This window comes from Schistocerca gregaria, chromosome 2 (assembly GCF_023897955.1).
Source record: "Schistocerca gregaria isolate iqSchGreg1 chromosome 2, iqSchGreg1.2, whole genome shotgun sequence".
NCBI lineage: Eukaryota > Metazoa > Arthropoda > Insecta > Orthoptera > Acrididae > Schistocerca > Schistocerca gregaria.
The window spans coordinates 493,798,342-493,823,466 of NC_064921.1; the positions used below are offsets into that span (position 1 = coordinate 493,798,342).

Here is a 25,125-nt window from a genome sequence, read left to right on the forward strand (position 1 = left end):
TGAAATTTTCCAATTTTGCTGTATTGATTTCAACGAGCAGCTCAGCCTTCTAGGCCATTCTAAATTGATGGTGTTTCGTTGCATTGACAGCTTGACATTTACAAAGATTACACACATAATTCCAAAGGTGTTGACACTTCAGTATAACCACAAAATACATAAGAATCGCCGTGAAGACTGAAACGTGTGTCTAAGGAATAAAATCAATACAGCAAAATTGGAAAATTCCGCCTTTCAATGAATGCATTGCTGTGTTTCGCGCTATGAAGCAAAAAGGCTGAAAATAATTGAACAGTTTTTACAAGTCACCGAAATAATTTTCTGCATTGCGATGGTAACAGGAGAAAATAAGAAATATCCCAAACTGAAGGTGCAACGGCAAAGGAAGCTTCTAAAACGTAGAGCCATTGGGAATTTTCACTTGAAAGAACAGCTCAAAAAGGCGAAATGATTTCGGGATAACAACATATTGCTCTGAATACATTGGCTACTTGCCAGTAAGCCATCACACATTCAGGCTTTTTTCGAACTGTTAATTCTGTCTGTGTGACAGAGCAGGATGCGGCTTCGGCTTCCGGTCTTTTTTTCCGGGGGGTGGGGGGAGGGGGGGCGTGGGCGTATTTCCTCCCCTGCTCGTCGCTGGGTTATCGCTTTTTCTGGTACAAATAAGGCCTTTACTGCCGAGTATATCATGATAGAAAATCTCCATGGTACCTCACCTTGGCGGGAGGTAGAGATCTGCAGAGAGACCACCAGACTTGTATTTCAGAACAGCGAAAAGCCTACGGCGAAATGAATGCCAGGTGCTCTTGGAAGCTGAACAAAAACAAGCGCTTTATTGCGCCAGTCACTTCCATTTTACACACGCTACCATATGCAGTAGTCATGCTGTCATCAGAATTGCAAAAATATTGTTTTGAAACGCGCAGTGACAAACGTGTGATGTGTTATGATAGTGATTGTCAAACGTTTTTGGGGCGACACCTCGGGCCGCATATGTGCCGATGTTATTAATTCGTAACCTGCGTAAATCATTCTTAAGAGCCCACAATAGACTAGGTGCGATAAGTCGGCCACAAGCCCCCAGGTTCTGATAGTTGAATGTCGGCACCGTTAGGAATACTACTTACCGACTGTTCCCTATTTTTCAACAACTGCAAGGTTGGGAAACTTTAGTTGCCTGATCAAGTGTTCGTGTGCTGTCTGTGAGAGCAGATTATTAACTGATTAATAGCAGTAATTCTGCTCATATCCAAGTGCATTATGCAGTAGGAGACACGATCACAAATGTTAATTATTTTGAATGTCATTTTTCTTCTACTCATGGTGTTGTATATTAAAACAGCCTTAATATATCATATTCCTTAACATAAATAAGTACAGCGTTTGAAGATGACTGCCTCTTTAATGCACTTTAACGAACCAATGTTAAGTGTTAAAATTTATACAGTAGCAGTTGATTTGTAGGGTCGCGCAAACCTGAATGTCAGTACTGGAAGGTAAACAGTAACTCCCCCTCCTCCCCTCAATCCCTCTCACATCCTGTAACTCCGCTTGGCTGCCTTACGTAGCGCTCTGCCCCTGACGAATGTGACCAACTTCACTTAGCTCACGGTCGAATACACAAATTAAGCACATCTTACAAACATTTTTTTCCCTAAGTATTTTTGGTGTTGCTGACCAGGAAATAGAACACCTCAGAAGCTCTTAATGTTAGTTGACTTCTTTTTATTCGATTATTAGTGGCTGGATGGCTATCATAAAAAAATGCAGCTTAGAACCACACGAATACTTAAGTCTGGTCGCACTTTGACGACCACTGCGCTAAGACTCTATTTACGCAGATAAAGGTGCAAGACTACTACAGAACCTCCTTGCCACATCTCTCTTTGTCAAATTGACGACACACACGAGTGCCTCAAGCGAATTCCTCAACGTAAAAGCGTTTTGTTGTTGATGATGATGACCACTGAAACACGTAATGACGATGGCAATAAATGACTGAAGCAATAAACTGCACATGTTTTGTGTGTGCATTACGGAAACACTCAGCCTTCGCCAAACAGTCCACTCCTCGCAGACGGCTCAGCAGGTTGCGGTGTGGCGCCTCAGGCTAGCTGGAGCGCTTGTAGGCACGCGGCCTTTCATCTGAGAAACGTGCGCGGAGCCGCCGGCCTCCAGCACTCGACTCCAGGCGCGCTGCTGCTGCCGCCGCGGCGGCGCTAAAATTAGACGCCGCGTGGCCGCGCCTGTTGCTCGCTTCCGCGGTGCAGCTTTCATCAAAGGCGTGGCTGAAGACTCCATAAAATCTGTTCTACGCTGTACTTCCAGCCTGTCGGTTGGGTAAGGCGAACTCGAAATATAACTTCAGTCCGATTGCTTAAGTCTTCTAATACATGCAAAGACTTCCTACTGTGTTCGCATTGTAACTGTTGTTGCCTTCAGTCCTGAGACTGGATTGATGCAGCTCTCCATGCTACTCTATCCTGTGCAAGCTTCATCTCTCAGTACCTACTGCAGCCTACATCCTTCTGAATCTGCTTAGTGTATTCATCTCTTGGTCTCCCTCTACGATTTTTACTCTCCACGCTGCCCTCCAATACTAAATTGGTGATCCCTTGATGCCTCAGAACATGCCCTACCAATTGATCCCTTCTTCTGGTCAAGTTGTACCACAAACTTCTCTTCTCCCCAACCCTATTCAATACTTCATTAGTTATGTGATCTACCCATCTAATCTTGAGCATTTCTTCTGTAACACCACATTTCGAAAGCTTCTATTCTCTTCTTGTCCAAACTATTTATCGTCCATGTTTCACTTCCATACATGGCTACACTCCATACAAATACTTTCAGAAGCGACTCCCTGACGCTTAAATCTATACTCGATGTTAACAAATTTCTCTTCTTCAGAAACGCTTCCCTTGCCATTGCCAGTCTACATTTTATAACCTCTCTATTTCGACCATCATCAGTTATTTTGCTCCCCAAATAGCAAAACTCATCTACTTTAAGTGTCTCATTTCCCAATCTAATTCTCTCAGCATCGCCGACTTAATTCGACTACATTCCAATATCCTCGTTTTGCTTTTGTTGATGTTCATCTTACATTCTCCCTTCAAGACACTGTCCATTCCGTTCAACTGCTCTTCCAAATCCTTTGCCGTCTCTGACAGAATTACAATGTCATCGGCGAACCTCAAAGTTTTTATTTCTTCTCCATGGATTTTAATACCTACCCCTAATTTTTCTTTTGTTTCCTTTACTGCTTGCTCAATATACAGATAGAATAACATCGGGGAGAGACTACAACCCTGTCTCACTCCCTTTCCAACCACTGCTTCCCTTTCATGTCCCTCGACTCTTATAACTGCCATCTGGTTTCTGTACAAATTGTAAATAGCCTTTCGCTCCCTGTATTTTACCCCTGCCACCTTTAGAATTTGAAAGACAGTATTCCAGTCAACATTGTCAAAAGCTTTCTCTAAGTCTACACATGCTAGAAACGTAGGTTTGCCCTTCCTTAATCTAGCTTCTAAGATAAGTCGTAGGGTCAGTATTGCCTCACGTGTTCCAGTGATTCTACGGAATCCAAACTGATCTTCCCCGAGGTCGGCTTCTACCAGTTTTTCCATTCGTCTATAAACAATTCGCGTTAGTATTTTGCAGCTATGACTTATTAAACTGATAGTTCGGTAATTTTCACATCTGTCAACACCTGTAACTACAGTTCTAAAATATAATATAAATTCGGGTAAGTAGTTTTTCTAACATTTTCGTTTTTTGTTTCGGCTATAACAGGTGTTTTCATATTTTACTAATAACCAGGTAAAAAAAACCGAAATATCAGCGATAGCAGAAGTGCTAAAATTGTTTGTTTTTAAATAATCCTCGTTCAAGGAACGAGTGACTTTTATTCGTAAAATTTGCAGTGCTTTGAAAATATGTTACTATAAAAAATATGAAACTGAGAATAATGTACTTGTTAGCATCTGCTTTGGCCTGTTAGATGGTACGCTGGTATATTCAATGTGCAAGGCTGGCCTCCATCAGATGTATATGGTAGTCCTCACTGTCACCGGACATCACTTGTATTACACAGTGGTACAGTACAGTCACTTACCTGGACGTATTTTGCGAAGTGCAGTATCAGTGATCCTTCATTTGCTTTGAAAGATTAAAAACTGGAGTCAATGACTTAAAACTTCCGAGAAAAGCAGCAAACAGTGGACAGACTTGCCTGTTTGTCTATTGAATGTAATATTGAGTTAATGTATCTCGAAACTGAGGAGTCAGAATTTACCATTTCTTGATTTTTACGTTTATTACAGCAAATAACACAAATAAAACAACGGAAAATCGGTTATTTCAGAAACCGGTTATTTTGAGCGGTTTTAAGTGTCGTTAGCTGGAGTTTAAAAAACCGATATCACGGAAAACCAGTTCTTTCAGCGATAACCGTCATCTCTACAGTATGGTGCTCATATCGAATTGCCAGCTTCCATTGTAATAGAACAGAATTAAGCATGATGCGTGTAGAGGACGAAATGTAGATTTTGAACAGAGTAGCCTTTCTTCAGTGTTTCAAAAGCACATTTCCGAAAATTCTTGTTCACTAGTACTCACTGTCGTTTTGGTTAAATATAACAGCCGTAACTTAAACTGCTGAAAGAATTTAACCTCCATAACCATACCTCTCCGGGAAAGAAAACGGAGGAAAAACGTTCGTGGCAAACCCATGTCGTGCGTGTTTTGTAGCTCTTAAGAGAGATTTCAAATTCCTTCGAAAGAGAACCAGATTGTACATAATTAGGCTTTTTCTATTCAACGATTTAGGTATTTCTGCGTGAATGTCAAAAAATAGATGGTTTAGGTAGTATTTTGGTATATTCTAGTACAAATACGTATCTTCTGTGTGGATGCTCCTTTCCTACGTTGGAAGACTCAGGTCTTCCAATGTTGGCACCTCTGCCACAGGCTAGAGGCGTCTTTGTTATGCATAGTTACTCACACAAAAATAGATCCGGCAGTGCTGAAACGGCGTCAGTGTGAGAGCTCTCTTGTCACAAGCTTTTGTTCACGTTAGTAATCAGCAATTCAAATGTGACCAACCTCCTATCGCCTGTTCTTGCAGTAGGCGTGCAGTGTAGAGCATCTCAACATAGGCACCTTAGTTAATGCAGATTGCATGTTTAGCTGGATTCTGACCTTTCTACGCTGGTGTGTGGGCCATACTTAATCCACGTTGGACTTCAGTTTCCTTATATTGAGGTAAGCATAAGCTTTTGTAGATTCTAAGGTTAAGAAACTTAAGAAATCTTTAGAGGATACGAGTCATACGTTCAGTATGCCGAAAATGTCGTTAGAAAGTGATCTACAAGCAGCAGCAAAAAACGCATTTCAAATCAGTTGCCACTGGCAGCCACTGTCAAGACAATTTTTTTCGGACACTGATAGCTCGTTGTTTTCGTGTTACGTGACCAAGTAAGTTGCCACCTTTCTTCCTTGGGTTTCAAGGCCACTTTAGTGTATTGTGTAAGGTGGTGATCGCATATGCGAAAGTTTCGGAAGTACATGCTGTTCTACGAGAAAAATTTAAGAGCTGAAGACGGTGCTGTCCTGCTGTTGAGAACGGCCAATAAGACGCCAAGGAGACAGATTTCCGTTATGTGGATTGTCATGCTATACGTCACATTAGATTGGACCATATTTGAGAACGTAAGCATGTAGAAGATAGAGAAAGGATATTAAAAGCAAGTCGTCGTCTTTACATACAGCTAGTAACATTTGAGGTAGTAGTACGTCTCCTTCAGTCGAACATGCCCTGCACTAGCAAGGGAAAGCCCCATCGCACCCTCCTCAGATGTAGTGGAAAGGAAGGTGGTGTACTGAACTGTGGAAAAAAAATAAGCCAAGCTTACCAAGTGCAATATTGAGGAGAGTTGAACACCCGCGACGTCGTGGTAAAGCGGACAAGCGGTGTTGAGAATTCCCTCTTGCCATTTATTTTTATTTATTTTGTCACTGTCCATGCGGTCAGTGAAACGTTTATCTTTCTGTAGTCTTGGCAGTTGTAATACTATACTTCGGTTATAGAACGAGTCATGTGGTAAAAGTACGTTACCGCCACAAGTAAACGTGATGAGTAGTGAGAGCAGGTGAGATTAGACGTCTCACAGAAATGAAAACAACAAATCTACGGGTGTAAACTGTGTTACAACAAGGAAATTAGAGTGTAAAAACTTCCAAAACTTCCAAAACTGAACACAACTTAAAAATGTTAAAAACAAATGTTTTGACAGAGCACAGAGAAACTGATTGTAAAACTTTTGCGGCCATTTGTTGCAGCTTGTGTGATAAACTTCTGTTTTCATCATTTCCGAGTGAGTGATCACATTCATATGAGCACCTAAATCGGGCAAGGAGGCATAGTTCACTCACCAGGCGCACAAATTAGGTGCGTCGGTAAGAGATTCTTGTCAGATGACACAGGCACTGTCACTAATGCCGTGTATTACTCACCAGACGTGCTTTCCGGTGGAGGCTTCGGTTGACTTGTCGCCTTGTAATAAAATGTTTTCGCTTCCCATTCGAAAGTTTCGGCTGCCGACAGAGTAGTTGAGCAGAGCCAGCTGTCAATGTAGGTCCCTTCCTTGGACCTCGCCTCGCTGTTTGCAAACGGTCGTTACACCAGGACACAAACAGCGAACAGCGGAAAAGACACGAGGGGAGGGATTTGAATAAATCTCGCCCACCGGGCAGTCCAACTCCGTGACCATATAACCACGACACCGTTGACCTTACAGACTGCTCTATATTGCACTTCTTGTCCTTGGACAGTTCAATTTTTTTGTGTACCTTCATGTTTTCATGGTGCTTAAACTGTGGTCAGTTTCTGACATGGTGTCCACTGGGCCCTCTTACCACTAAATCTGAGGGGGGGGGGGGGGGGGGGGGGGGTTGCGATGGGGAGTTCCCCTTGTAAGTGTGGCCGTTCTGATGGTATCATAACATTTGCGCATATAACTTACGAATAGAGAGAAAAGCTTGCTTTTTTACTTTTGGATGATATTGCTTTTCTGAGAAATACACGCTACAATGCGTAAACGTGACTTCTCTTCCAAATCTGTAGAATCTTCGGAAAGCCAAGATAACAGGAATTCGTTTTCATTGTACGATTTGCCATACACAAGAGAACTTAATCATGACTGAAATTCCAGCGTATTCCAGTTTCAAATGTTCTCCACTTTAGGGTTAATGCAATGAACCCCAGAGAAATCACCAGGGACACTATAAGGATATACTGAGTAGTTTATGCTGTAGCTTGAGTTTTCTCCCTATTTAAGCAGTGAACACGAATGTACTCCGTTAGTAATCCGAAAGCGATTTAAGTGGGTCCATATATAGGCTTTAAAGAGGAAACCAGGTTGACGGGAACTTGGGACCTTAACATATGACCGTTAACTGTTTGAGCAGTTTTGACAACCTTTGCATTCGCATCTCCTTTGAAAGAATTATGAGGTAACGGTGGGTGGAGGGGACAGACTGTTAAGTGTACACAGTTGGTCTTTCAGTCCTGCAAAATGTAATAAATTCCGGTGAAAGCGACAAGTGGCATATGCACGCGGAACAGTCATCATCTCGAAGTGACGTTAGACAGACTTGCATCAGGCTGCTGAACAACTCCAGAATGGGCTTCGTGGTCAGTAATGTCATACGATCACATCAATTTTTTTTTAGCATGAATACTGGCTAGCACAGAAGGCCCTAGTCCATACGTCGCCAGGATCTCTCTCTCTCTCTCTCTATCTCTCTCTCTCTCTCTCTCTCTCTCTCTCTCTCTCTCTCTCTCTCTCTCTCTCTCTCTCTCTCTCCTCCCCCCCCCCCTTCCCACCTGATGAAGCTGGACACTCTAGCCCTATGATTCAGAAAATTACTAGTATATTAATTCTACTTTGTGATTTATACGAAAGTCCATTTCGTAGCGCCTTAATTTATTAATAGACGAACAACATTAAAAGGTCTATAATTAGCCATTCAATTTTATAAATTAAAATATTTACACAAAATTTACTTTTCGAGCTTTAGTACTCGTGAAACCCGTGACATTGCGATTAAACATGAATAAAAAGTGTTCAGTACTCAATCAGTCGCATAAAACGGATCTGCTGCCCGTGGTAATACGGAATATAGAATTATTAATGTAGTAGCTTTGAGTACAAATTATTTGCTTCGTGGCGGATCGTGCACTTAGCCTTTGGCACCCCATGGAGTCTGCAAATGGGTGCAATGCAGCCGTTGCATCTGCTATGGCTAGCCACTGCTAGTCCACACCGAAACATGGTATCAGGTAGCTATACATTGATGTCGAGAGCTTTGCAAGCTCAAATTCAGTTTACGAAAATAAAGAAGAAAAAAGTGGAAGGGCTGCACTTCGAAATCCAGATTTGCGGGAATGGACAAATGCGTCGGATTAAAGGCACTATCACATCTCCCATGGAATCATTTCATGGGGACCTTCAGCTTTTTGTAGCCTGTATCTCGGGACAGCGGAATGGTTCAAAAAATGGTTCAAATGGCTCTGAGCACTATGGGACTTAACATCTATGGTCATCAGTCCCCTAGAACTTAGAACTACTTAAACCTAACTAACCTAAGGACAGCAAACAGCGGAATGAATGGCAAGCTTAGTTTTGGTGTCACTTAGAAAGCGGTGGGCTCGAGGTGAGGCCTGGCTTGCGAATGGGGACGCTCCCAGACGTTTCGCCATTGTTGCTGCCACGCGAGGTCCGCCTTGGCCATTAGCAACCACTGTGGACAGGATGGCGCAAAATTAAACGCGCGCCGGCCATTGAAGACTCTCGCTCTACCTCAGAGCGCCACATTAACGCGTTATTCCGCATAACATGTCTTCCCCGACCTCGACGACTCTGAATATGATCACGCAACTTTTGCGACGAGATCGCAGTGTTAGAAATCCGCGTCCGTGTAGTCTTACTAATGTAACCTCACACGTCACGTGGCTTCTTTGGGATATATATCCTACAGTGCGATCTTTCACTACGTTTAAGAGCAGTCCGTCGAGTACAGATAAAAATCAGGATACAAACAGCTGCCCCCAGGAGGTGGGAGATCAAACCGCAATGCTTCATTAGGCATCCTCCTATTGAAGGTCGTATGGTTGTGCATTCCTCCGACATCTGAACATATGGGGATTTCAGTTTAATGTGGATTTGTAACCAAAGTGCAACTTATTTTACACTTCAAACATTTCCAGAGCTGAAAAAAAAATCATAAGTGAGAGAAGCTCTGTAACTGACTGCGGACTGAAGTAGACTATGTGATCCGTAGAACGGCACTGAGCCGCCGAAGGACACTGTGGACTTTTATGATGTAGTAGATCGATCCTACACCAACTAGGGAAGAGCTACTTTCTCAACTGTTTGCAGCAGCAAATCCTTACTAAAACGAGAAGAGTAACCTGCTTGTATTAAGTGTATTGCAGACCGAATCTTTCACTCGTAATAATGTAAGTTGTTTCGAAACCTTCCTTGCGCATGATCCAGATACGAACACGCAACCTTGCATTTCGCGGACAATATTCATACCAACTCATTTATCCGGAAACGACCCACGATTCACCCTCACAGCCTTAATCTAACAAGTACCTCCTTCAATTAACTTCTCATTGTTACGGATGTATATAACAGCAAATGACGACGACACATAAATGTCAGTGTGTATAAAGTAGACATGGCTTAAAGCCAAAATATCTGCATTTGATAATGGCCTAAGGCAGACATTGATAGTGGAAATAAAAAGTTTAATAGTCACTGGCGTAAAATGTCTTTCAAGAAAGTACCTCCTTCCTTGTGATCTCTCATATTTTGTCGGCGTGATTGATTAGTGGTGTGCTTCCGAGTATTTCACCTAGTTAAGTGCTTAATATCTTGCGGGACTAGCTCTCAAGGAAGAAAAAAACTATTAGGTAGAAACGACTTACCGACAACCTACGGGATTATTTCTAGAATCAAAGTAGGGAAGAAGTACTGGCAGAAGGAAAGCTAAATAGTAGTAGTGAGTCTTGATGGGCAGCTTACCAGAACAAAGTTGTAATCTGCCAGCTAGTTTACAGTCTAGTATTTGTGCAACCAAAAGCAGTTCCGGTGATTTGACTTGATAGTCCCTCCTAAGGTCTCACGTTTATGTCCGCCTGTGCTAACGTGGTATATCTGTAGTACTCACAGCGGCGCTTTTCACGTCGTACATTCTGTGCAGATCACAGGCGTCAGGTTACGTTAACCATATCAGGTATGTTTTCCTGGTATTAATGATTTAAATTGACTTGGGAAAACTAATCGTGCAAGGATACAAGTTCGATTCAGCTTATATAGGGAACAGTAAAGTCAAAGCCCAGAATATTTAGCACTTGAACACCTGACGAACTAAGGTTACTGAATACAGATGGCGTAATACACAATAACCACTCCCGTTGTGATAAGATTGTTACTTTCGCCACCTACCCTCCACTTCTTCCGGAGAACTTCAAATTTACGCCCTGTCACCTCCGGCGAATCACAGAAAGATTGCTATGACAATTGGTGCTCGTATGCACGGTCACGAGTCTATTAATCACTTCTTACCGTAATTCTGCGACACAGAATTTCCTTGAGCAGATAAAAATTTTCTTCCCCATGTTACCCAGCTGCAATCTACTCTGCGAATAAGTGGATAAAGAATGATCTCGTTGAAATCGTATACTTTTATGGTCCCAGAGTAGTGATAACACCTGTAATGGCTAAAACTAGAATCGCCTAATTACTTCTGGATCTTTAAGCTAACAGGGTTATTCTAGATATATCGTCGGGATGCAGCCATCGTTGTTTTCCTCGTCAGATTTCTTGACGACTTGAGAGGGAGATGGGATATGAGGGAAAGCGAAGTTGGCTTGTTCCGTTAGTGTAGACTACGTTGGATTCGTTTCCCAAGCCTTGTGAAACCAAAGCAGAAGTTTTCCACATGTAATGGCTCCAGAGCCATCAATTTCGTAAACCAACATTACCAGCGATCGTTCCGAAGAGAATGCGTACGTTTACTTTCTACAGTGAGGTGAATCTAAGAATTAGTTCTTCCTTTGCGGCGTCGATGTTTCCTGGTCATACTTGAAAGGAAGAGTGACTGTTTCTCTTTATATAGCTATTTTAATAATTTACGATACGTGTACATTCACACGCTCCTAAATCAATCGACTGATGCTATTGATGACGGCCATTGTGATTTCATTAATTGTCATTAAGCCAAGTCAGTGATGTGAAAGGTCGGAGAGGTTAATACATATACATCTCAAAAAACAGTCCACAAAACACACTTGTAACTTTTGGATCATGTACTGTACAGAGCTAGACATACATTCTTCATGCAGAGGTGACCAAAAGAATTATAAATTTGACACGTTTTGTGATGAATCTACGGAACATAAACCATGGTGGACATTTGAGTGTAAATGTTTGTTCTGTAACACCAATATTTGAGTGATAGCTTGCAGCATACTAACTGTGTTGGTGGTTGAACTTAGCCGTGCAAGAAAAACCTAACTGGATTTTACGTACGGATTGCGTGACAAGTCAAGAACAAATACTGTTTTGTGCATATTCCATTCGAGGAACTTCAAAACTGTTCTTTTACAACACCATCGTGTACAACTGCTTCCTTGTTTGCCGCCCTATGGGAACAGAAGTGTTGGTGTTCCATATCCAATGTAGTCTTATTTTCAGTGTGTGCTTATAGAACCGATATCTGATTTAGCTGGTCAGTGTGTGACCCAAATACATGGCCTTGGTTGGATCCGCTTTTGGTACAAAGTTTTCGTAAGTTAAGTATTGTGACTGTCACCTCTCATAGTGTTCTACGAAAGTGGAAGAAACAGAGTTTTGCTGTTATTGGTATTCAGCATTAAACCAGTAGTTCCCCTATAGCAGGCTTGATTAGATTGTGAAGCAGGGTTGGTTAGATAGAGGCATCTGAGACAGGCAACGGCTTACCAGCTCTATTAGAACTAGGCCTAGTAAATGATTATGTTGGGACCAACCTTTTGGTTGACGATTGTTTATCTTTTATATAACTATTTTAATCATTTATTTACATGAATGTACGCTAGTACACTCTTACGCTACTAAGTCATTCGACTGATGCTATTCGTGAAAGCCATTGTGATTATTGTAATTAATCTCTAACCATATATTCCTGCTAAAGTAATGTTTGCAAAGGGTAGCCTTGAACTTGAGTGAGATCTCGTCCGTTGCAATTTTTATGGCGCCTGTTTATAGTGACTCTTCATTACTTTATTACTATCACTCTGTGGCGCTAGTGTATGCCCAACTAGTCATGTTCGTAAAGACTTTTTCTCTCGATTGTTGTGTCCAAACCCGCTCCTGTGAAGGCCTTTTTTCCGGTGTCCTGTGTCTCTATTTGCTTGCTGACGTCATGTGAACACCCAAATGTTCTCTGCAGCACCCGCCCCCCCCCCCCCCCCCCCCCTGCACATTATCTGGATAGCGTGTTTAGCAGACTGCTCGTGCATTGAAACAGGTGTTCAGGTGTTGTTCGTCCTTGCCAGTGCCACTACAGGACAGTTCTGAAGACGCGTCGTCGGGGACTGGCAGCTTCTCACGCAAACATGTCACATAACATGTCGGCTGCCCTTTGCTCGTGAACAGGGGTAAAGTTAATAGTTTAAATAAACTACAAAATGACATTAGGCAAGTTTCTAAACCAGTGGTTGACAGAGTTCATTTTCCAGTAACTACTGACGCCGTAAAAAGTCAGTGTCGGCTGAAAGATTTCTCGACCTCAAAAGGTTGAATTTGCATAAACTGTTAAATACATTATTATTTTAAAAATGCAGGATGGTGCAGAGGACATAAGCGTGAAATTCGTGTATCATAGCTGCAGCTGACCAGGGTGTCGGTTAATGCCTGTCAGCTTGCAGCACCATTTTCTGTGTCATTTGTTTAGCCGTGTGCAGGTTTCCTTTCGAGAACGTCTTTCCACACGTACGACTGACCATACAAGAGACTTACCTTTGGCTCCTCCTCCTAAGAAATGATGGCTGGGTCGATTTATTATTACAGACACAACACCAGCCTGTGCGATCAGTCATCATAACATTAAATTTCAAAAATTCCAACGACCTGTCCGTGGCAGAAAGCCGCAAAGTTACTTAACTGCTCGTCGACTAGGACTGCCCGTCTCATTGCCGTATTTTGTTTTCCATTCTTTGTCGCATTAACATTACCAATTAAGTCTTGCCCATTACGAACGTGTTAGAAGATTGCGGCGTTTATTTTTCCATGATACCTGGTGTAACAGCTTCAGATGTTTACATTTGTGTGTCGTGAACATCGTTTCGTTACTAACAACGTTGCAGAATTTTGCAACTGAAGTATTTAAGACAACAGTTGTTAACCTCATAGGTAAAAAATAATGTTCAGAACCCATAAATAAGAGTAGACATCTGAAGATGGGTGAGGCATAACTCGTTGCCGTGACGTTGTCAGAAAAGAGGTGCCATTCATATTGCTGGGTTACCGCATAAACATTAGAGGCGCGGGCATGATAGTTTGGACATTAAGGGCTAGTAGCGCTGCTGCCGCGTCGCGTGGCGATTCTACCTGCCACCTGAAGTATGCGAATCGGGTCACCAAAGACCTGCCTGCGCTAGTGCGGCTCTGGCCGGTGTTGGGTTTCTTGATTTATTTTAAAAATTCGTAACTGTGCAGAGACAAAATTCCTCTACCTAGCGTAGTCTTCTTGTCTGAATAAATCTCACTGTTATTGTCTTATTAAATAACTGTGTTCATTAAGCCTTTTGGTACCAACACACAATCACCAGCCGTAAACATAATAGCAAAATGTTCTTCAGCGCCAGTGACGAGTTCTCCTGCTTCGGTTAGAGGCAGTCCTCGCTAATGGCGAACTGCCCGCCGAACTATATTGCATAAATCACTCATGATTTCATTTGCAACAATCTGATACCTACCACACACAGTACAATAATGTGTATGGATTATTGTTGCAGCGGGCTGCTATCTCTTTGTGAGATGGTTAATTTTCCCCCGTCTTCCTATTACTAGATGTTTGTCTACAGATACGACAGCGCAGCACACACAAGTGATCGAAGCGTCAGCATGTGCGCATATGTTATCGCGGGGCACACACACAGCTGCCAAGGGAACGCGCGCATTCGAAGGGCAACGTAGGGGCCCACGTCAGACACGAACTAGCTGTTGCAGGCATCATTAATACCACATTGATTCTGCATGTTTTCCGGATGAACTGAGTTACGAACTAGAAAACTTCCTCCTAGTGTTTTCCTCCCATCGAATTGTTTCACGGAATATATCATGAAGTTGGAATACTCTCTCGTATCCTTTGCTACCGGGTCACTTCATTCTACAGACTCCTTAGAAATTTGACCCGATGTTAATTTTTCTTCTAAAGTTATTTGTGGACGAGTCTGTCTTGTACATATATATCTACTGCGTTTTGTTTCGAGACTTTGATTTCTACAGGCGCACTAATAATAATAGTAATGCTGAATCAACGTTCCTGTTACATTCCGCCTAGTATTGCCAAACAATGAGTGCGCGGCAGTTGCTGTAATTAATACTTCAGATAACAAGCTCGGAAGAAAGAGATGAATTGATTTAAGAGAGCAGCACACACACACACACACACACACACACACACACACACACACACACAGTGGGACTGACGTATAAAGATCCCTGGAGGACATGTGCCAAAACTTCAAATGATACTTTCTACTAGCTGTTCATATCAGGTGTGGAGTGACATGCTTGTTTATGTCTACTTACTAAGTTTCCCCTTGAGGTTAAAGTGTGTGGCACTTCCTTCAGATGTTGTGAAGCTAGACAGAAACAAATCTTAAGTCATAGCGTGACTGATTTCTTTAGGAAACACCATCCTCAATTTTGAATGGTGTTGCTGACAGTTTGAACAGCAGCAGGTCCTGAGTAATGAATGTTGCTTGCTATTGCCTCTCCCAACTGTTTTTTGTTGTATTGAACACAGATTGCAAACATGCTTAGTTTTGGATCACACCTCATGACATTGTATAGAAACGTTTTCACGTGTGAAGCTTTGTTCCTGCAGTGAATTTCTATTACTATCTTTTAAATTGCTTCCCTGGATGTATTCTGCTACAGGGAATCAGTAGTCATTAAGGAGGGTCTTACCTGATTATTGTAAAACACCCCTGAGTGACACCTAGATATCAAAGTGCAGGTCAAAAGATGTGAAGAGCCAGTCACATGAACAGTGTTACACCCGAGAACGGTCTGACAGGCTGTAAAAAGGAGAGAAATTCTTTTTAAGGACTTCAGTGTGCATTAGATAGATCGTCTAACAAAAATCTTTCCTCACCAGACTGTATTTTGCATATTTGCATATTATATGCTTGGTTCAGTTCAAAGACAAGAAAACAAATACAGTAAGATGGAAACAGTTTATCTGCAGAGCACTGTTTGTAGCAGTACACATGGAACTGTTTGTTACAACATGTAAAAATCAAAGGAAAATCCATCATGGAATGGTACAATATTATGAACAGGAAAGTTGTTACTCACTGTCTAGTGGAGATGCTGAGTTGCAGATTTGCACAACAATGAGACTGTCACAGATAAGGCTTTTGGCTAGCAGGACGTTCATCAAAAGTATGCACACACGCAAACTCAACTCACATGACTGCAGATCATTTGTGACGGTCTTTTTGTGCCTATCTGTGACTCAGTGTATCACTATGTGATGAGTAGCAACTTTCCTTTTCATAATATTTTTACTAGCTTGTGCTGCATTCAGAAGTACAACAAATAAAATGATCAGACTAATTCCTACTAAGTTGAGCATTGCACTTTGTTCTGCTGATACAGTCAGTTCTAATGAACTGTGTGCCAACAGGTATCTTCTCTTGGCAGTTGTACACAGCCAAGGCTAAAAACTGGTGTACTTTATGAGTAGAGATATTTGTCAAAGATCTGATTTAGGAAAACAAAGCCTTGGTACCAACTGCTTAACTTACAAAAATCCTGTTACGTTAACCCAACCCCAAGGACCTCTGTTCAAGAAACAGTATTCACAAGCTGTTAGAATGAATGTTTCTTAAGCAACCTTCATTTTGTGGGAATTAAGCTTTCTCAGGATCTTTTGTATCAGTCATTTGTAGGTAGCATTATTGGATTTCACTGAAAGTCACTCTAGACAAATAAGATGCTAGATAATTACAACAGTTTCTAGTGATATAAATTTTTATAATAGGAATAAAATTACCTTCTGATTTGCTTTATACAAAATTTGTTGCTTATCAGGTGTGCTAGTTTCCACACCAAACGCTGAGCATCTCCAAGTTTCTGTGCATTTTGTAATTTTGTGACCTGATACCCCTAAATTAAATTGCATCATCAGTTAACCACCCCAGAGTTAAACGCTGTCTGGCAGACTAATAATTTATTTTGCATCCTGTATCACCACCATTATAATAGGAATTTAATCTACACTTTTGAGAAACAATTAGTAAATGTGCAAGTTGCTCTCCTGTTTGCAAGGTTTGAGACAGCAGGATGGGTAAGGCACTGGGCTCAAATTCAGGACGACAGAGGTTCAGCTTATGTCCATAGTAAGGTGTTCCTGTTTTCTTAAGAAGCCTAAAGTGCCAGGATGATCCATCTGTAAAAGAAGTTGCTTGTTACTCTTCCCTGTCCTTCTCATACACCCTTCGCTCATTCTTGCTAAGTCGGCCTTACACAACAATCTCCCTTTATAACTCTAAATCACATTTCGAATAATGTTGAAAAGTTTTTTTTCTGTTCCCTAACTTCCTCAAAAAGTTGCCTTTATTGCAGCTTTAGATGCCATGTACTTACTTCAATCACTTGGAAAGGAATTAATGCAGTCAAATATTTGCTACAGTCAAGTTATGTACATGGATAATTGTTTTATAAGTTGTGACATTTAAATATGTAGTATTGTTTACTCTGTGAAGCAGTATAAACTAGAATACAGCAAATTTTCACACCATTTACTGGATTTGGTAACAAAGTATTTCATTACTTTTCTGTGTTCTTGTGCTAAGTTAGAAAGCTTTTGTTAGATGGTTCATGATTATTTATCTGTAGATTGCATGCAGTAGTTGTCAAGTCACCATAGTGGAAAGTAGTTAGCATAAAGATTAGTTGCAACTCTTCTTTGCTGTAGGCAAAGACATTTCATGTATATGGAGCAAAAAAGCTTTATTGTGAAATAAATTGTTTTTGCCATAACCTGAGTTAGAATTTCAGTGATATATACACAAAAATGGAAACCAAAGGGATGGACATGTCTAGACATCATTTAAAATCACTATGTGACTGGTTCTATATTGTTAGCCTGGTATTTACATTGCAATTGTTGTCACAAAGTGACTTCCGTTAGTAAGGAAATACATGCTGCGAATTATTGTTCTTTATGTTGAAAGATATACCAAGTATGCTTCATTTTGTGACAGTTTGGTTTAGTCACCTATGGAAAAGGTTTTAACATTAAAATTTTTACTCTCTTGATATTTATTATTAATGTTAATCATGTTTCTGGATACTATCAGGTCCAACACTACTAACACCTGCCAATTTAAGTGGTTTAATACAGTTACGAACAAGATAGGACAGACCAGTGTTAATGTTAACACCAAACAAGAAAAGTTAGTTATCCATACTTTCAGTGATAGGTCAAGAAACACAAAATATAAAGTTATTACATTCTTTTAACAGTGTTGATGCAAACAGAATTAAAAAGTGCCGAATGTTTAACAAATATCACATGCTTACCATAGACGGCAGTATTAAAAATCAGAAAAATTGAGATCAAGGCATTGCAAATGTATGAGTAATGAATAATTACAGATTCCTCTGAACTTGTGTCCTATTATTAAGTCAATTGGCTTAATATATGCTCCCTGGTAAGCTCAAAATGTAGTAACAGTTAAATGCACTGTGTAGCCACATTAATCTGCAGCTAGATTTGTAATACATTTCAGGTGCTTTCTATGAGCGAGGAGTTACGCCGTGCACTGTATGCCAATAATTCCACCAGTATTGACTTGGAATTTACATTGCCAGAACTTTCGGGTACAACAGAGATTTTGTCAGAAGAGCACAGACGCAAACTTTGCAGGCACTTGCCTGCCCGAGCTGAAGGTGAGTGCTTCCACACCAGATTTAGTTGTGTAGTGTATTGTCCTTGAAAAAGTTAATTTTTCAATGAAACCTCATACTTTCTGGCATTTATTCAAATGTTAAAAATTTGACCTCCACTTCATGGTTTTGAAAATGATAGTTTCTGGTTTCATATATGAATTTCCTTGGCTTCCAAAATATTTAGTGTCATCGTACATTGCTATCAGTAAATTGTACACTAGTGCGTAGTACCTTCAGTATTTACCTTAGCAAATATGTGACGTACCATAATAATCAAAATGCTTTGATTAGAGCAATAAAATGTACAAAATAGTTCTTACTGCAATGTTTCATAAAAGGTCAGTATAATATGTTACTTTGCAAGTAAGGAATATTCTTCTCCAAAGAAATGCTTTTGCAGCACTTGACCTCCTGCTGCCTATTCCCACCCTTCCTGTCCCCACACATTCATAATCCTATAGTTCTTGTCATTCCACCTTACTGCTTCAGAATTGATTAAAACTCTGATACCTTAATCAGAACAACTACCTCATAATTTACTCATTATTCAGATTTAGCTACCATTCCACTTCTTGTTCATGAACCTCTTTCAGAGACAGCTATTTTGTAAAATATTGATGAAATGGTTTGTTTCAGGGTATGTGTGGACACTTGTGTTCAGTACCTCACAACATGGTTTCAGTTTGAACTCAATGTATCGGAAGATGAACAGGTTGGAGAGCCCAATCCTCTTAGTTATAGAAGACACAGAGAATAATGTGAGTAAAAGTATTTGTCTTACATGATGACAGTATTGATTTGGCATTTTTTCCAGAAAAAATAATCACATATTTTCAGTTTTTGTAGGGAAAGAACCAGGTCTTTTGAACACTACCCATTAGTTATTGTTGGAATTTGAAGGTGATAAATTATACCCACTTCAGTAGCAAGTGGAATAAATGATCTTAATGTATTGCAAGAGTTTGAAGCACTCAAATTGTATGACAGTGCTTGAAATATTTTTCACAGAATTTGTTATTATGTAGAAACAGTTCGCATTCTCTCTCTCTCTCTCTCTCTCTCTCTCTCTCTCTCTCTCTCTCTCTCTCTCTCTCTCTCTCTCTCTCTCTCTCTCTCTCTCATGTGAAGAAGACCCTCTGAATCAATGTCTGAGGAGACTCACTCTTTCCATCAGTAGTTGTGCATATCATTTTTTGTTCTAGTTACTGGTCTGCACAAACTACAGTCTACATCAAATACACATCCACATTGATCCTGTATGTTTTCTAATATCAGACATCTGTTTTCCACTAGGTTGTCACCTCAGGCTGTGTGTCAGGCCACCTCCATTTCATTCTCGTTATGGTCATAGTTAAGTCATACTTTTCACGGTGTTCGTTTTTTGATCTCCCTCAATATTTCCCAACTGCATATCTCCATTGATTACTGAACAGATCTTAATTTTTAAATGCTTATTGCCTTACATGTACATATCTCCGACAACCTCGCTAGAATAAGAAAATGTTGCTTCATAGTCCAGGGAATGTAAATGAGGGAAGGAGGAAAGATAAAAACTCCCTGTACAGTTCAGGCATTGAGTAATCAACAAACACAAACAAGGCTGTAATCATTGCTAAGCTTTCAGAAAATATCCTCCTCCTGAGTTCGCTCCCCCAAAGTAGGCAGTATCTCATTTTATGCCATTAAAATTGTCCTACATTCCATTAAACTGTTAAAAGAGCACTAGGTTTTGCAATTTTTTTGTCCTTAAACAAAAGATAACAGAAGAGCTTCTTGTTGTCTATTTAGTCAAACTCTGTGTAGTAAAGTTTGGGGGGGGAGGGGGAATAGCTGGGTTAAAGAGTTTAAGAGAAGAGTGCTGTGTGTCTCTGCAGAGTTTCAGCAGTATCATGTTGTGAAATATTTACCTTTTATTTTAATTGAATCAACTGTGGATTCTTAGTGAAACATTGTAAATTAACTCAACAAAGACTTTTTTTGCCTTGTTTCACTAATTTTATTATTGTTAAACAACCTAGGTTGTTGCACAACCTAGGTTTTGGGTTATAAGCCCATTTACAAGTGTGTTACTGATTCCAAAGATGATAATGCAAAGATAGTCATCTCAGCTTCTTAATGTATCAATCCCAGGCTTAATGGGAAATTACTTCAATGACCATTTATGACAAATATGGAATTACACAATTCAGCAATTACACTATTGTGACTAGACCTAACGAGGAATAGAGTTAAGCATCAGGCAAGAACTTTGTATAGGTTGACTCCTACACAGAAGATAACAGCAACCAGCCACTTTTTATAATGCTATAATGTATCTAACAGCACCGTTACTTGTTTCGAACCGATAGGTTCATTTTCAGATGGCTAGTTTGTGATTTGCAACTTGATATAGCCATCTGAAGATAACCTATTAGTTAGACACCAATAACAGCACTGTTTAAATAAACAGCATTATAAAAAGTGGGTGGTAGCTGTAATCTTCTGTGTAACAGTCAGCCTCTATTTTTTACACAGCCACGGGCTTAAAATCTCAGTTTTTGACAAAATAGCATCAAGAACTTTGTATCTACTAATGTATTGAGGTCCAGAGTTTGACTTCTATCCCGAAGTTGTGATATCATCTGAAAGAGGTGAATAATTGACTTGGGTTTGCCCGTTTAATAATAAGTATGGGGGTGTACACATCTGTTTCTTCATTTCTAAAATTTCTAACTGGTTGAGCTTAGCCCAGTTTTCCTCGCTGTGTAAAACTTATACGTCTGTTATGTATTTGTGGTTATTTTTAAGGCAATGTTCCACAAAGGCTGAACTGGGTTTCTTTAATTTCCAGCTTCTGTGGTGTTCTTTAAGCCTGGTGCAGATTGACCTTCCAGTCTGTCCAATGTAGCAAGACTGACACTTGGGCATATGATTTTATAAACCCTGCTTTTAAAGATGTCCGGTTTGTCTGATGCACTGAACAAGCAACTACCTGTTGCCTTCAAAGTGCTACTTATCGTGTTTGATATTTTCTCTATAAAATGCAATCTGCACCATTTCTGTTCATCTTTTTTTGCCTAGAATTTTGTCAATGACTTTGGGATCAAATTCCTTATTTAAAGTTATAAAGTTAAAGTAACAGTAAAATAATTAGTGAAACAATGTTTGTTTGTTCAGTGAATTTACTTATTAGGTTCACTGGTGATGGTAAGGTAAAAGCAATGAGGGTTAAAGAAATTTGCCAAATTAGAACACTACTGAGCTGCAGTTGGCAGCATTAAGATTGGGAATAGAGTAGATGGCTGGATTGTCATAAAACCTACCAAATTAAGCAAGAGGTCATAGAGTTGTTGCAAGTCTATCAACGTTGATCTAAACTTTCCAACACCTTCAGTTTTCCATAACTGTGGGCAAATACTTTGTAAATAACACAGAGTTCAGGCAGGAGCTGCTCCAGATGACATCAGGCATATAAGTAAGAATGCTTCTCACAGTGATGTGAAGATGGTCACTATTTGAGTGGTACAGGAAGCCCTATATAAAGTATTCAGTGATATGTGGAATTTTGAATAGTTGCTCAAAAAGCTGGATCAATCACACAGTGATAAGAGTAATGCATCTCCCCATCATGTGTGATACACAGGATGATCTATATCTGTATATTTCTGGTCAGCAATTACTAACAAAGTTAACAAAGCACTTCCTGTGAAATCTTTGTGATTGAGTCTTTTCAGTAGGCCTTTTTTAGGGGAAAATATTTTCAGTCAGAGCTGACAAACAAATACAGAAACAGTTGCAACAATTAATGGGGAAAATAAAATAGCAGCTTCAACAGCACATAAGGCAACTTTGTTCATTTTTGTTCATCAAATTGTAAAAAGCTCCTAACATAAAAACAGAACACATCTAGATTTTTGTGGTCTACTTTGTACATCTGAACATTGTTCGGAAGTCACAGAAATTAAGCAGATGCATAGTATGATAAAAATCAATGCCGTATTACTTTAGTACAAGGGGAAAGAATGCAGTTGTGTACAAAAAAATGTGGAGTAAAGTTCCACACAATACAAGTAGTTGACTCCTGCATTGGACAACTGAGTGCCATTCTTCAGCAATAGAGCTAATTGATATCTCCAAACATGAAGTATTTTCCATTCCATCATGCAGTTAGTGAGGGAGTGCCAATAAGACCTAACAGAAGAAAAAACTGGGAAGTAATTTATGATGATGATGATCAAAATTTGATTTCATGTGTAATAGTTTCAAGGGCACCTAGAGTTTGTGCCTGGCAGAAATATTCCCAACAAGAGTAGGATGATATAATGCAATAGTGATTTATCATTGATTTCTAAATCCAACTATAGTTTGTAAAGTAGTGTTAGATACATTATCACAAACACCATTTTATTTAAGGCTTGTTTTCAGCTGATCCTCTGCAGTAAAGTTCACCACTGGCACTACTGCAGAATTTGGTCACAAAAAAAAACTCATGCACTACACACAAAATAAAATTCGCCCAGCCATAGTTTTCTCTAGAGGAAATAGAGGGAGACAATCCTCAAAGAGCTGCAGCAAATAAACATCAACAAAGTACAAGCAAATTGTGGGAATGTGATCTGTACACTGTATTAACAATACACTATAATTATAGTGGCTATTTGTGATTGTGAGATAAATGTTACCTAGTAAATTAGTGTCGTTGCTTTCAAATGTGCTGTTGTTCTCAGTTACATAATTACTGTTTCTCCCTCTTTGATGGCTTAGTGTTTCCTTGGTTACAATGACATTATTTTAAAAGGAAAGAAAGCACAGGTAGTTAGGAGACGTATTAGATATGAAACAAACTGTGTAAGGCAAATAATATTAATCTATCTGATTATAGTAGCTGTGAGACAATGAAATTACATTAAAGTTACGGAAAATAAATACTGTATTAAAAGTTGGAGATGGAAATATTCCAACAACAGGATATTAATAAAACATTACTGTAGGAAGACTGCATGATAGGTGATGAAAACATATTTGTAGAATAACAGTAGTGTAGCTTTTATTTAATATGTATCAAATCTGTTAACAGGTATTTGGTGCCTTGACATCATGTGCCCTGAAAGTGAGTGACCACTTCTATGGAACAGGAGAATCACTTCTCTTCAGATTTACACCAGAGTTCCAAGTGTTCAATTGGACGGGAGACAATCTGTATTTCATAAAAGGCAACAATGAAAGCCTTTCGATTGGAGCTGGCGAGTAAGTACTGAAATTGAAACCATTTTTAATTTATAACCTATACATGTAAACAGCATGCTAAGAGCATTTTACTCATATCCACAAGCTGCCATCATTGAATAAAGTTGAGCAGTTGATAGTTCTTAAAGTTTGAGATTTATAAGTCAATGAAAGAAATATCTACCAGTGTTTAATATTTCTCTGGCTGAAAATGTGAAGTAGTAAAGTACAGCCTAAGCATCTTTGTGGGCTTGGCCGTATGTCTAAAATACATTAGGAAAGGGGCAACAATAAGGGTAATGAAAGTGAAACAGGTACTAAATAAAGCTGTGTAATAATTTTATATGCTAGAATTTTCTTGATTTCCTTTTATATATTTGAATCTGTGAGCAGTCTCAGCACTTCCACGTTACTGAGATAATTTTTTGTTAGTTTTTTCCTCACTGCTCATAATGTCGCAGTTACATCTTCTGTTAAATTTTTCCAGCAACCTCCCTGTACCATGTTCTACTTAGTAAACATGTGTACAAAAAACAGTATGTACATATTCCAGTATGTATGCATAAGTTGTCACAATACTCAGTCATGACATTAATTACAGAGGTTTACAGGAGCGTAATATTTACATCATAAACTTTAAGAAAATTTGTCCAGTTGTGGGGAGGGAGGGGCTTGCAAACACTATAATGTTAAAGTGTCTTGTTGCTTTAAATAGTACGCTGCTGTAGCTGTAGCTAATAAAAGTGGAATAGTAATAACTTAGGAAAAAGTATTTGTTAATACACAGGTAAACTGACACACGTCTTGATTATTGGATTTATTACTGCCAAATCTCTTCAGATGTTCATTGCCCAGGTGCCAACATGTTAAAAGCATGGGACTCCACTCCACATCATGTTGCTTTGAAACTGAGGGTAGCTTTAAGCTTGCAGCATGTTGCTGTCAGGTTGATGAATATCTGAAGAGGACCAAGACTGATAAACAAAACTAGTAACAAATGAAGTAGTCACAACTTCTGGCAGTGTATTTGTACATTCATGACAACTGCTGCATTCCCTGCAGGATGTGTTAGCATTTGCTAAAAAAAAGTAGTTGCTTCCTTGCTTAAAAGCAATCCTCGCAAACATGACAACCCTTCAACTCACACCTAGTAAACTCCCTCTTCTTTTATGAAACAGTCTTGGAGACATTGCACTCAGCTGCAACTAAAATTGTGATGGAAGTAACCACATTTTCTACACAGGGTATAAACTCCATCATCAGTAAATCCCAGTTACTAACACTTTAAACAACTGGTTCTTGTGAGGCTGAAATAAACAATATTTGTGGTGTTACATCAGCAGAAACAGATAACATTAAATTTCTTGGTGTACACCTGGACAAAAATCTGAACTGGGTAAACGGCATTACTACTTTGTATGAGAAAATTGGCAGTATCTTTTGAGTTAGTTGGCAAAAATTGTGCCAATCCACACACACTAAAAATTGTTTACTATGGAACAGTTAATCCATTCCTTAATTATGGTATTGAACTGTGGGGTTGAGCGGCAGAACAGCATATGAACAGAATATTAGTTCTAGGGGGAAGAGCCATTAGGTTAAGGCATGGACTAAAATCCAGAAAGTTCTGTCGTGAAACTGTTGTCCAACATAAATATCTAACAGTATATTC

The 25,125-nt window shown here is 39.7% G+C and overlaps 1 protein-coding gene across 1 annotated transcript in view; it reads left to right on the forward strand.

The window, feature by feature from the left end:
- Positions 1 to 25,125, forward strand: part of LOC126328053 (nuclear receptor coactivator 7-like) — a 771,498-nt gene that overhangs the window by 734,283 nt on the left and 12,090 nt on the right. The window contains 3 exon segments of the mRNA XM_049995955.1: positions 18,089 to 18,248; positions 18,885 to 19,006; positions 23,305 to 23,474. Of these exon segments, the coding sequence (XP_049851912.1) occupies positions 18,089 to 18,248; positions 18,885 to 19,006; positions 23,305 to 23,474 (452 nt within the window).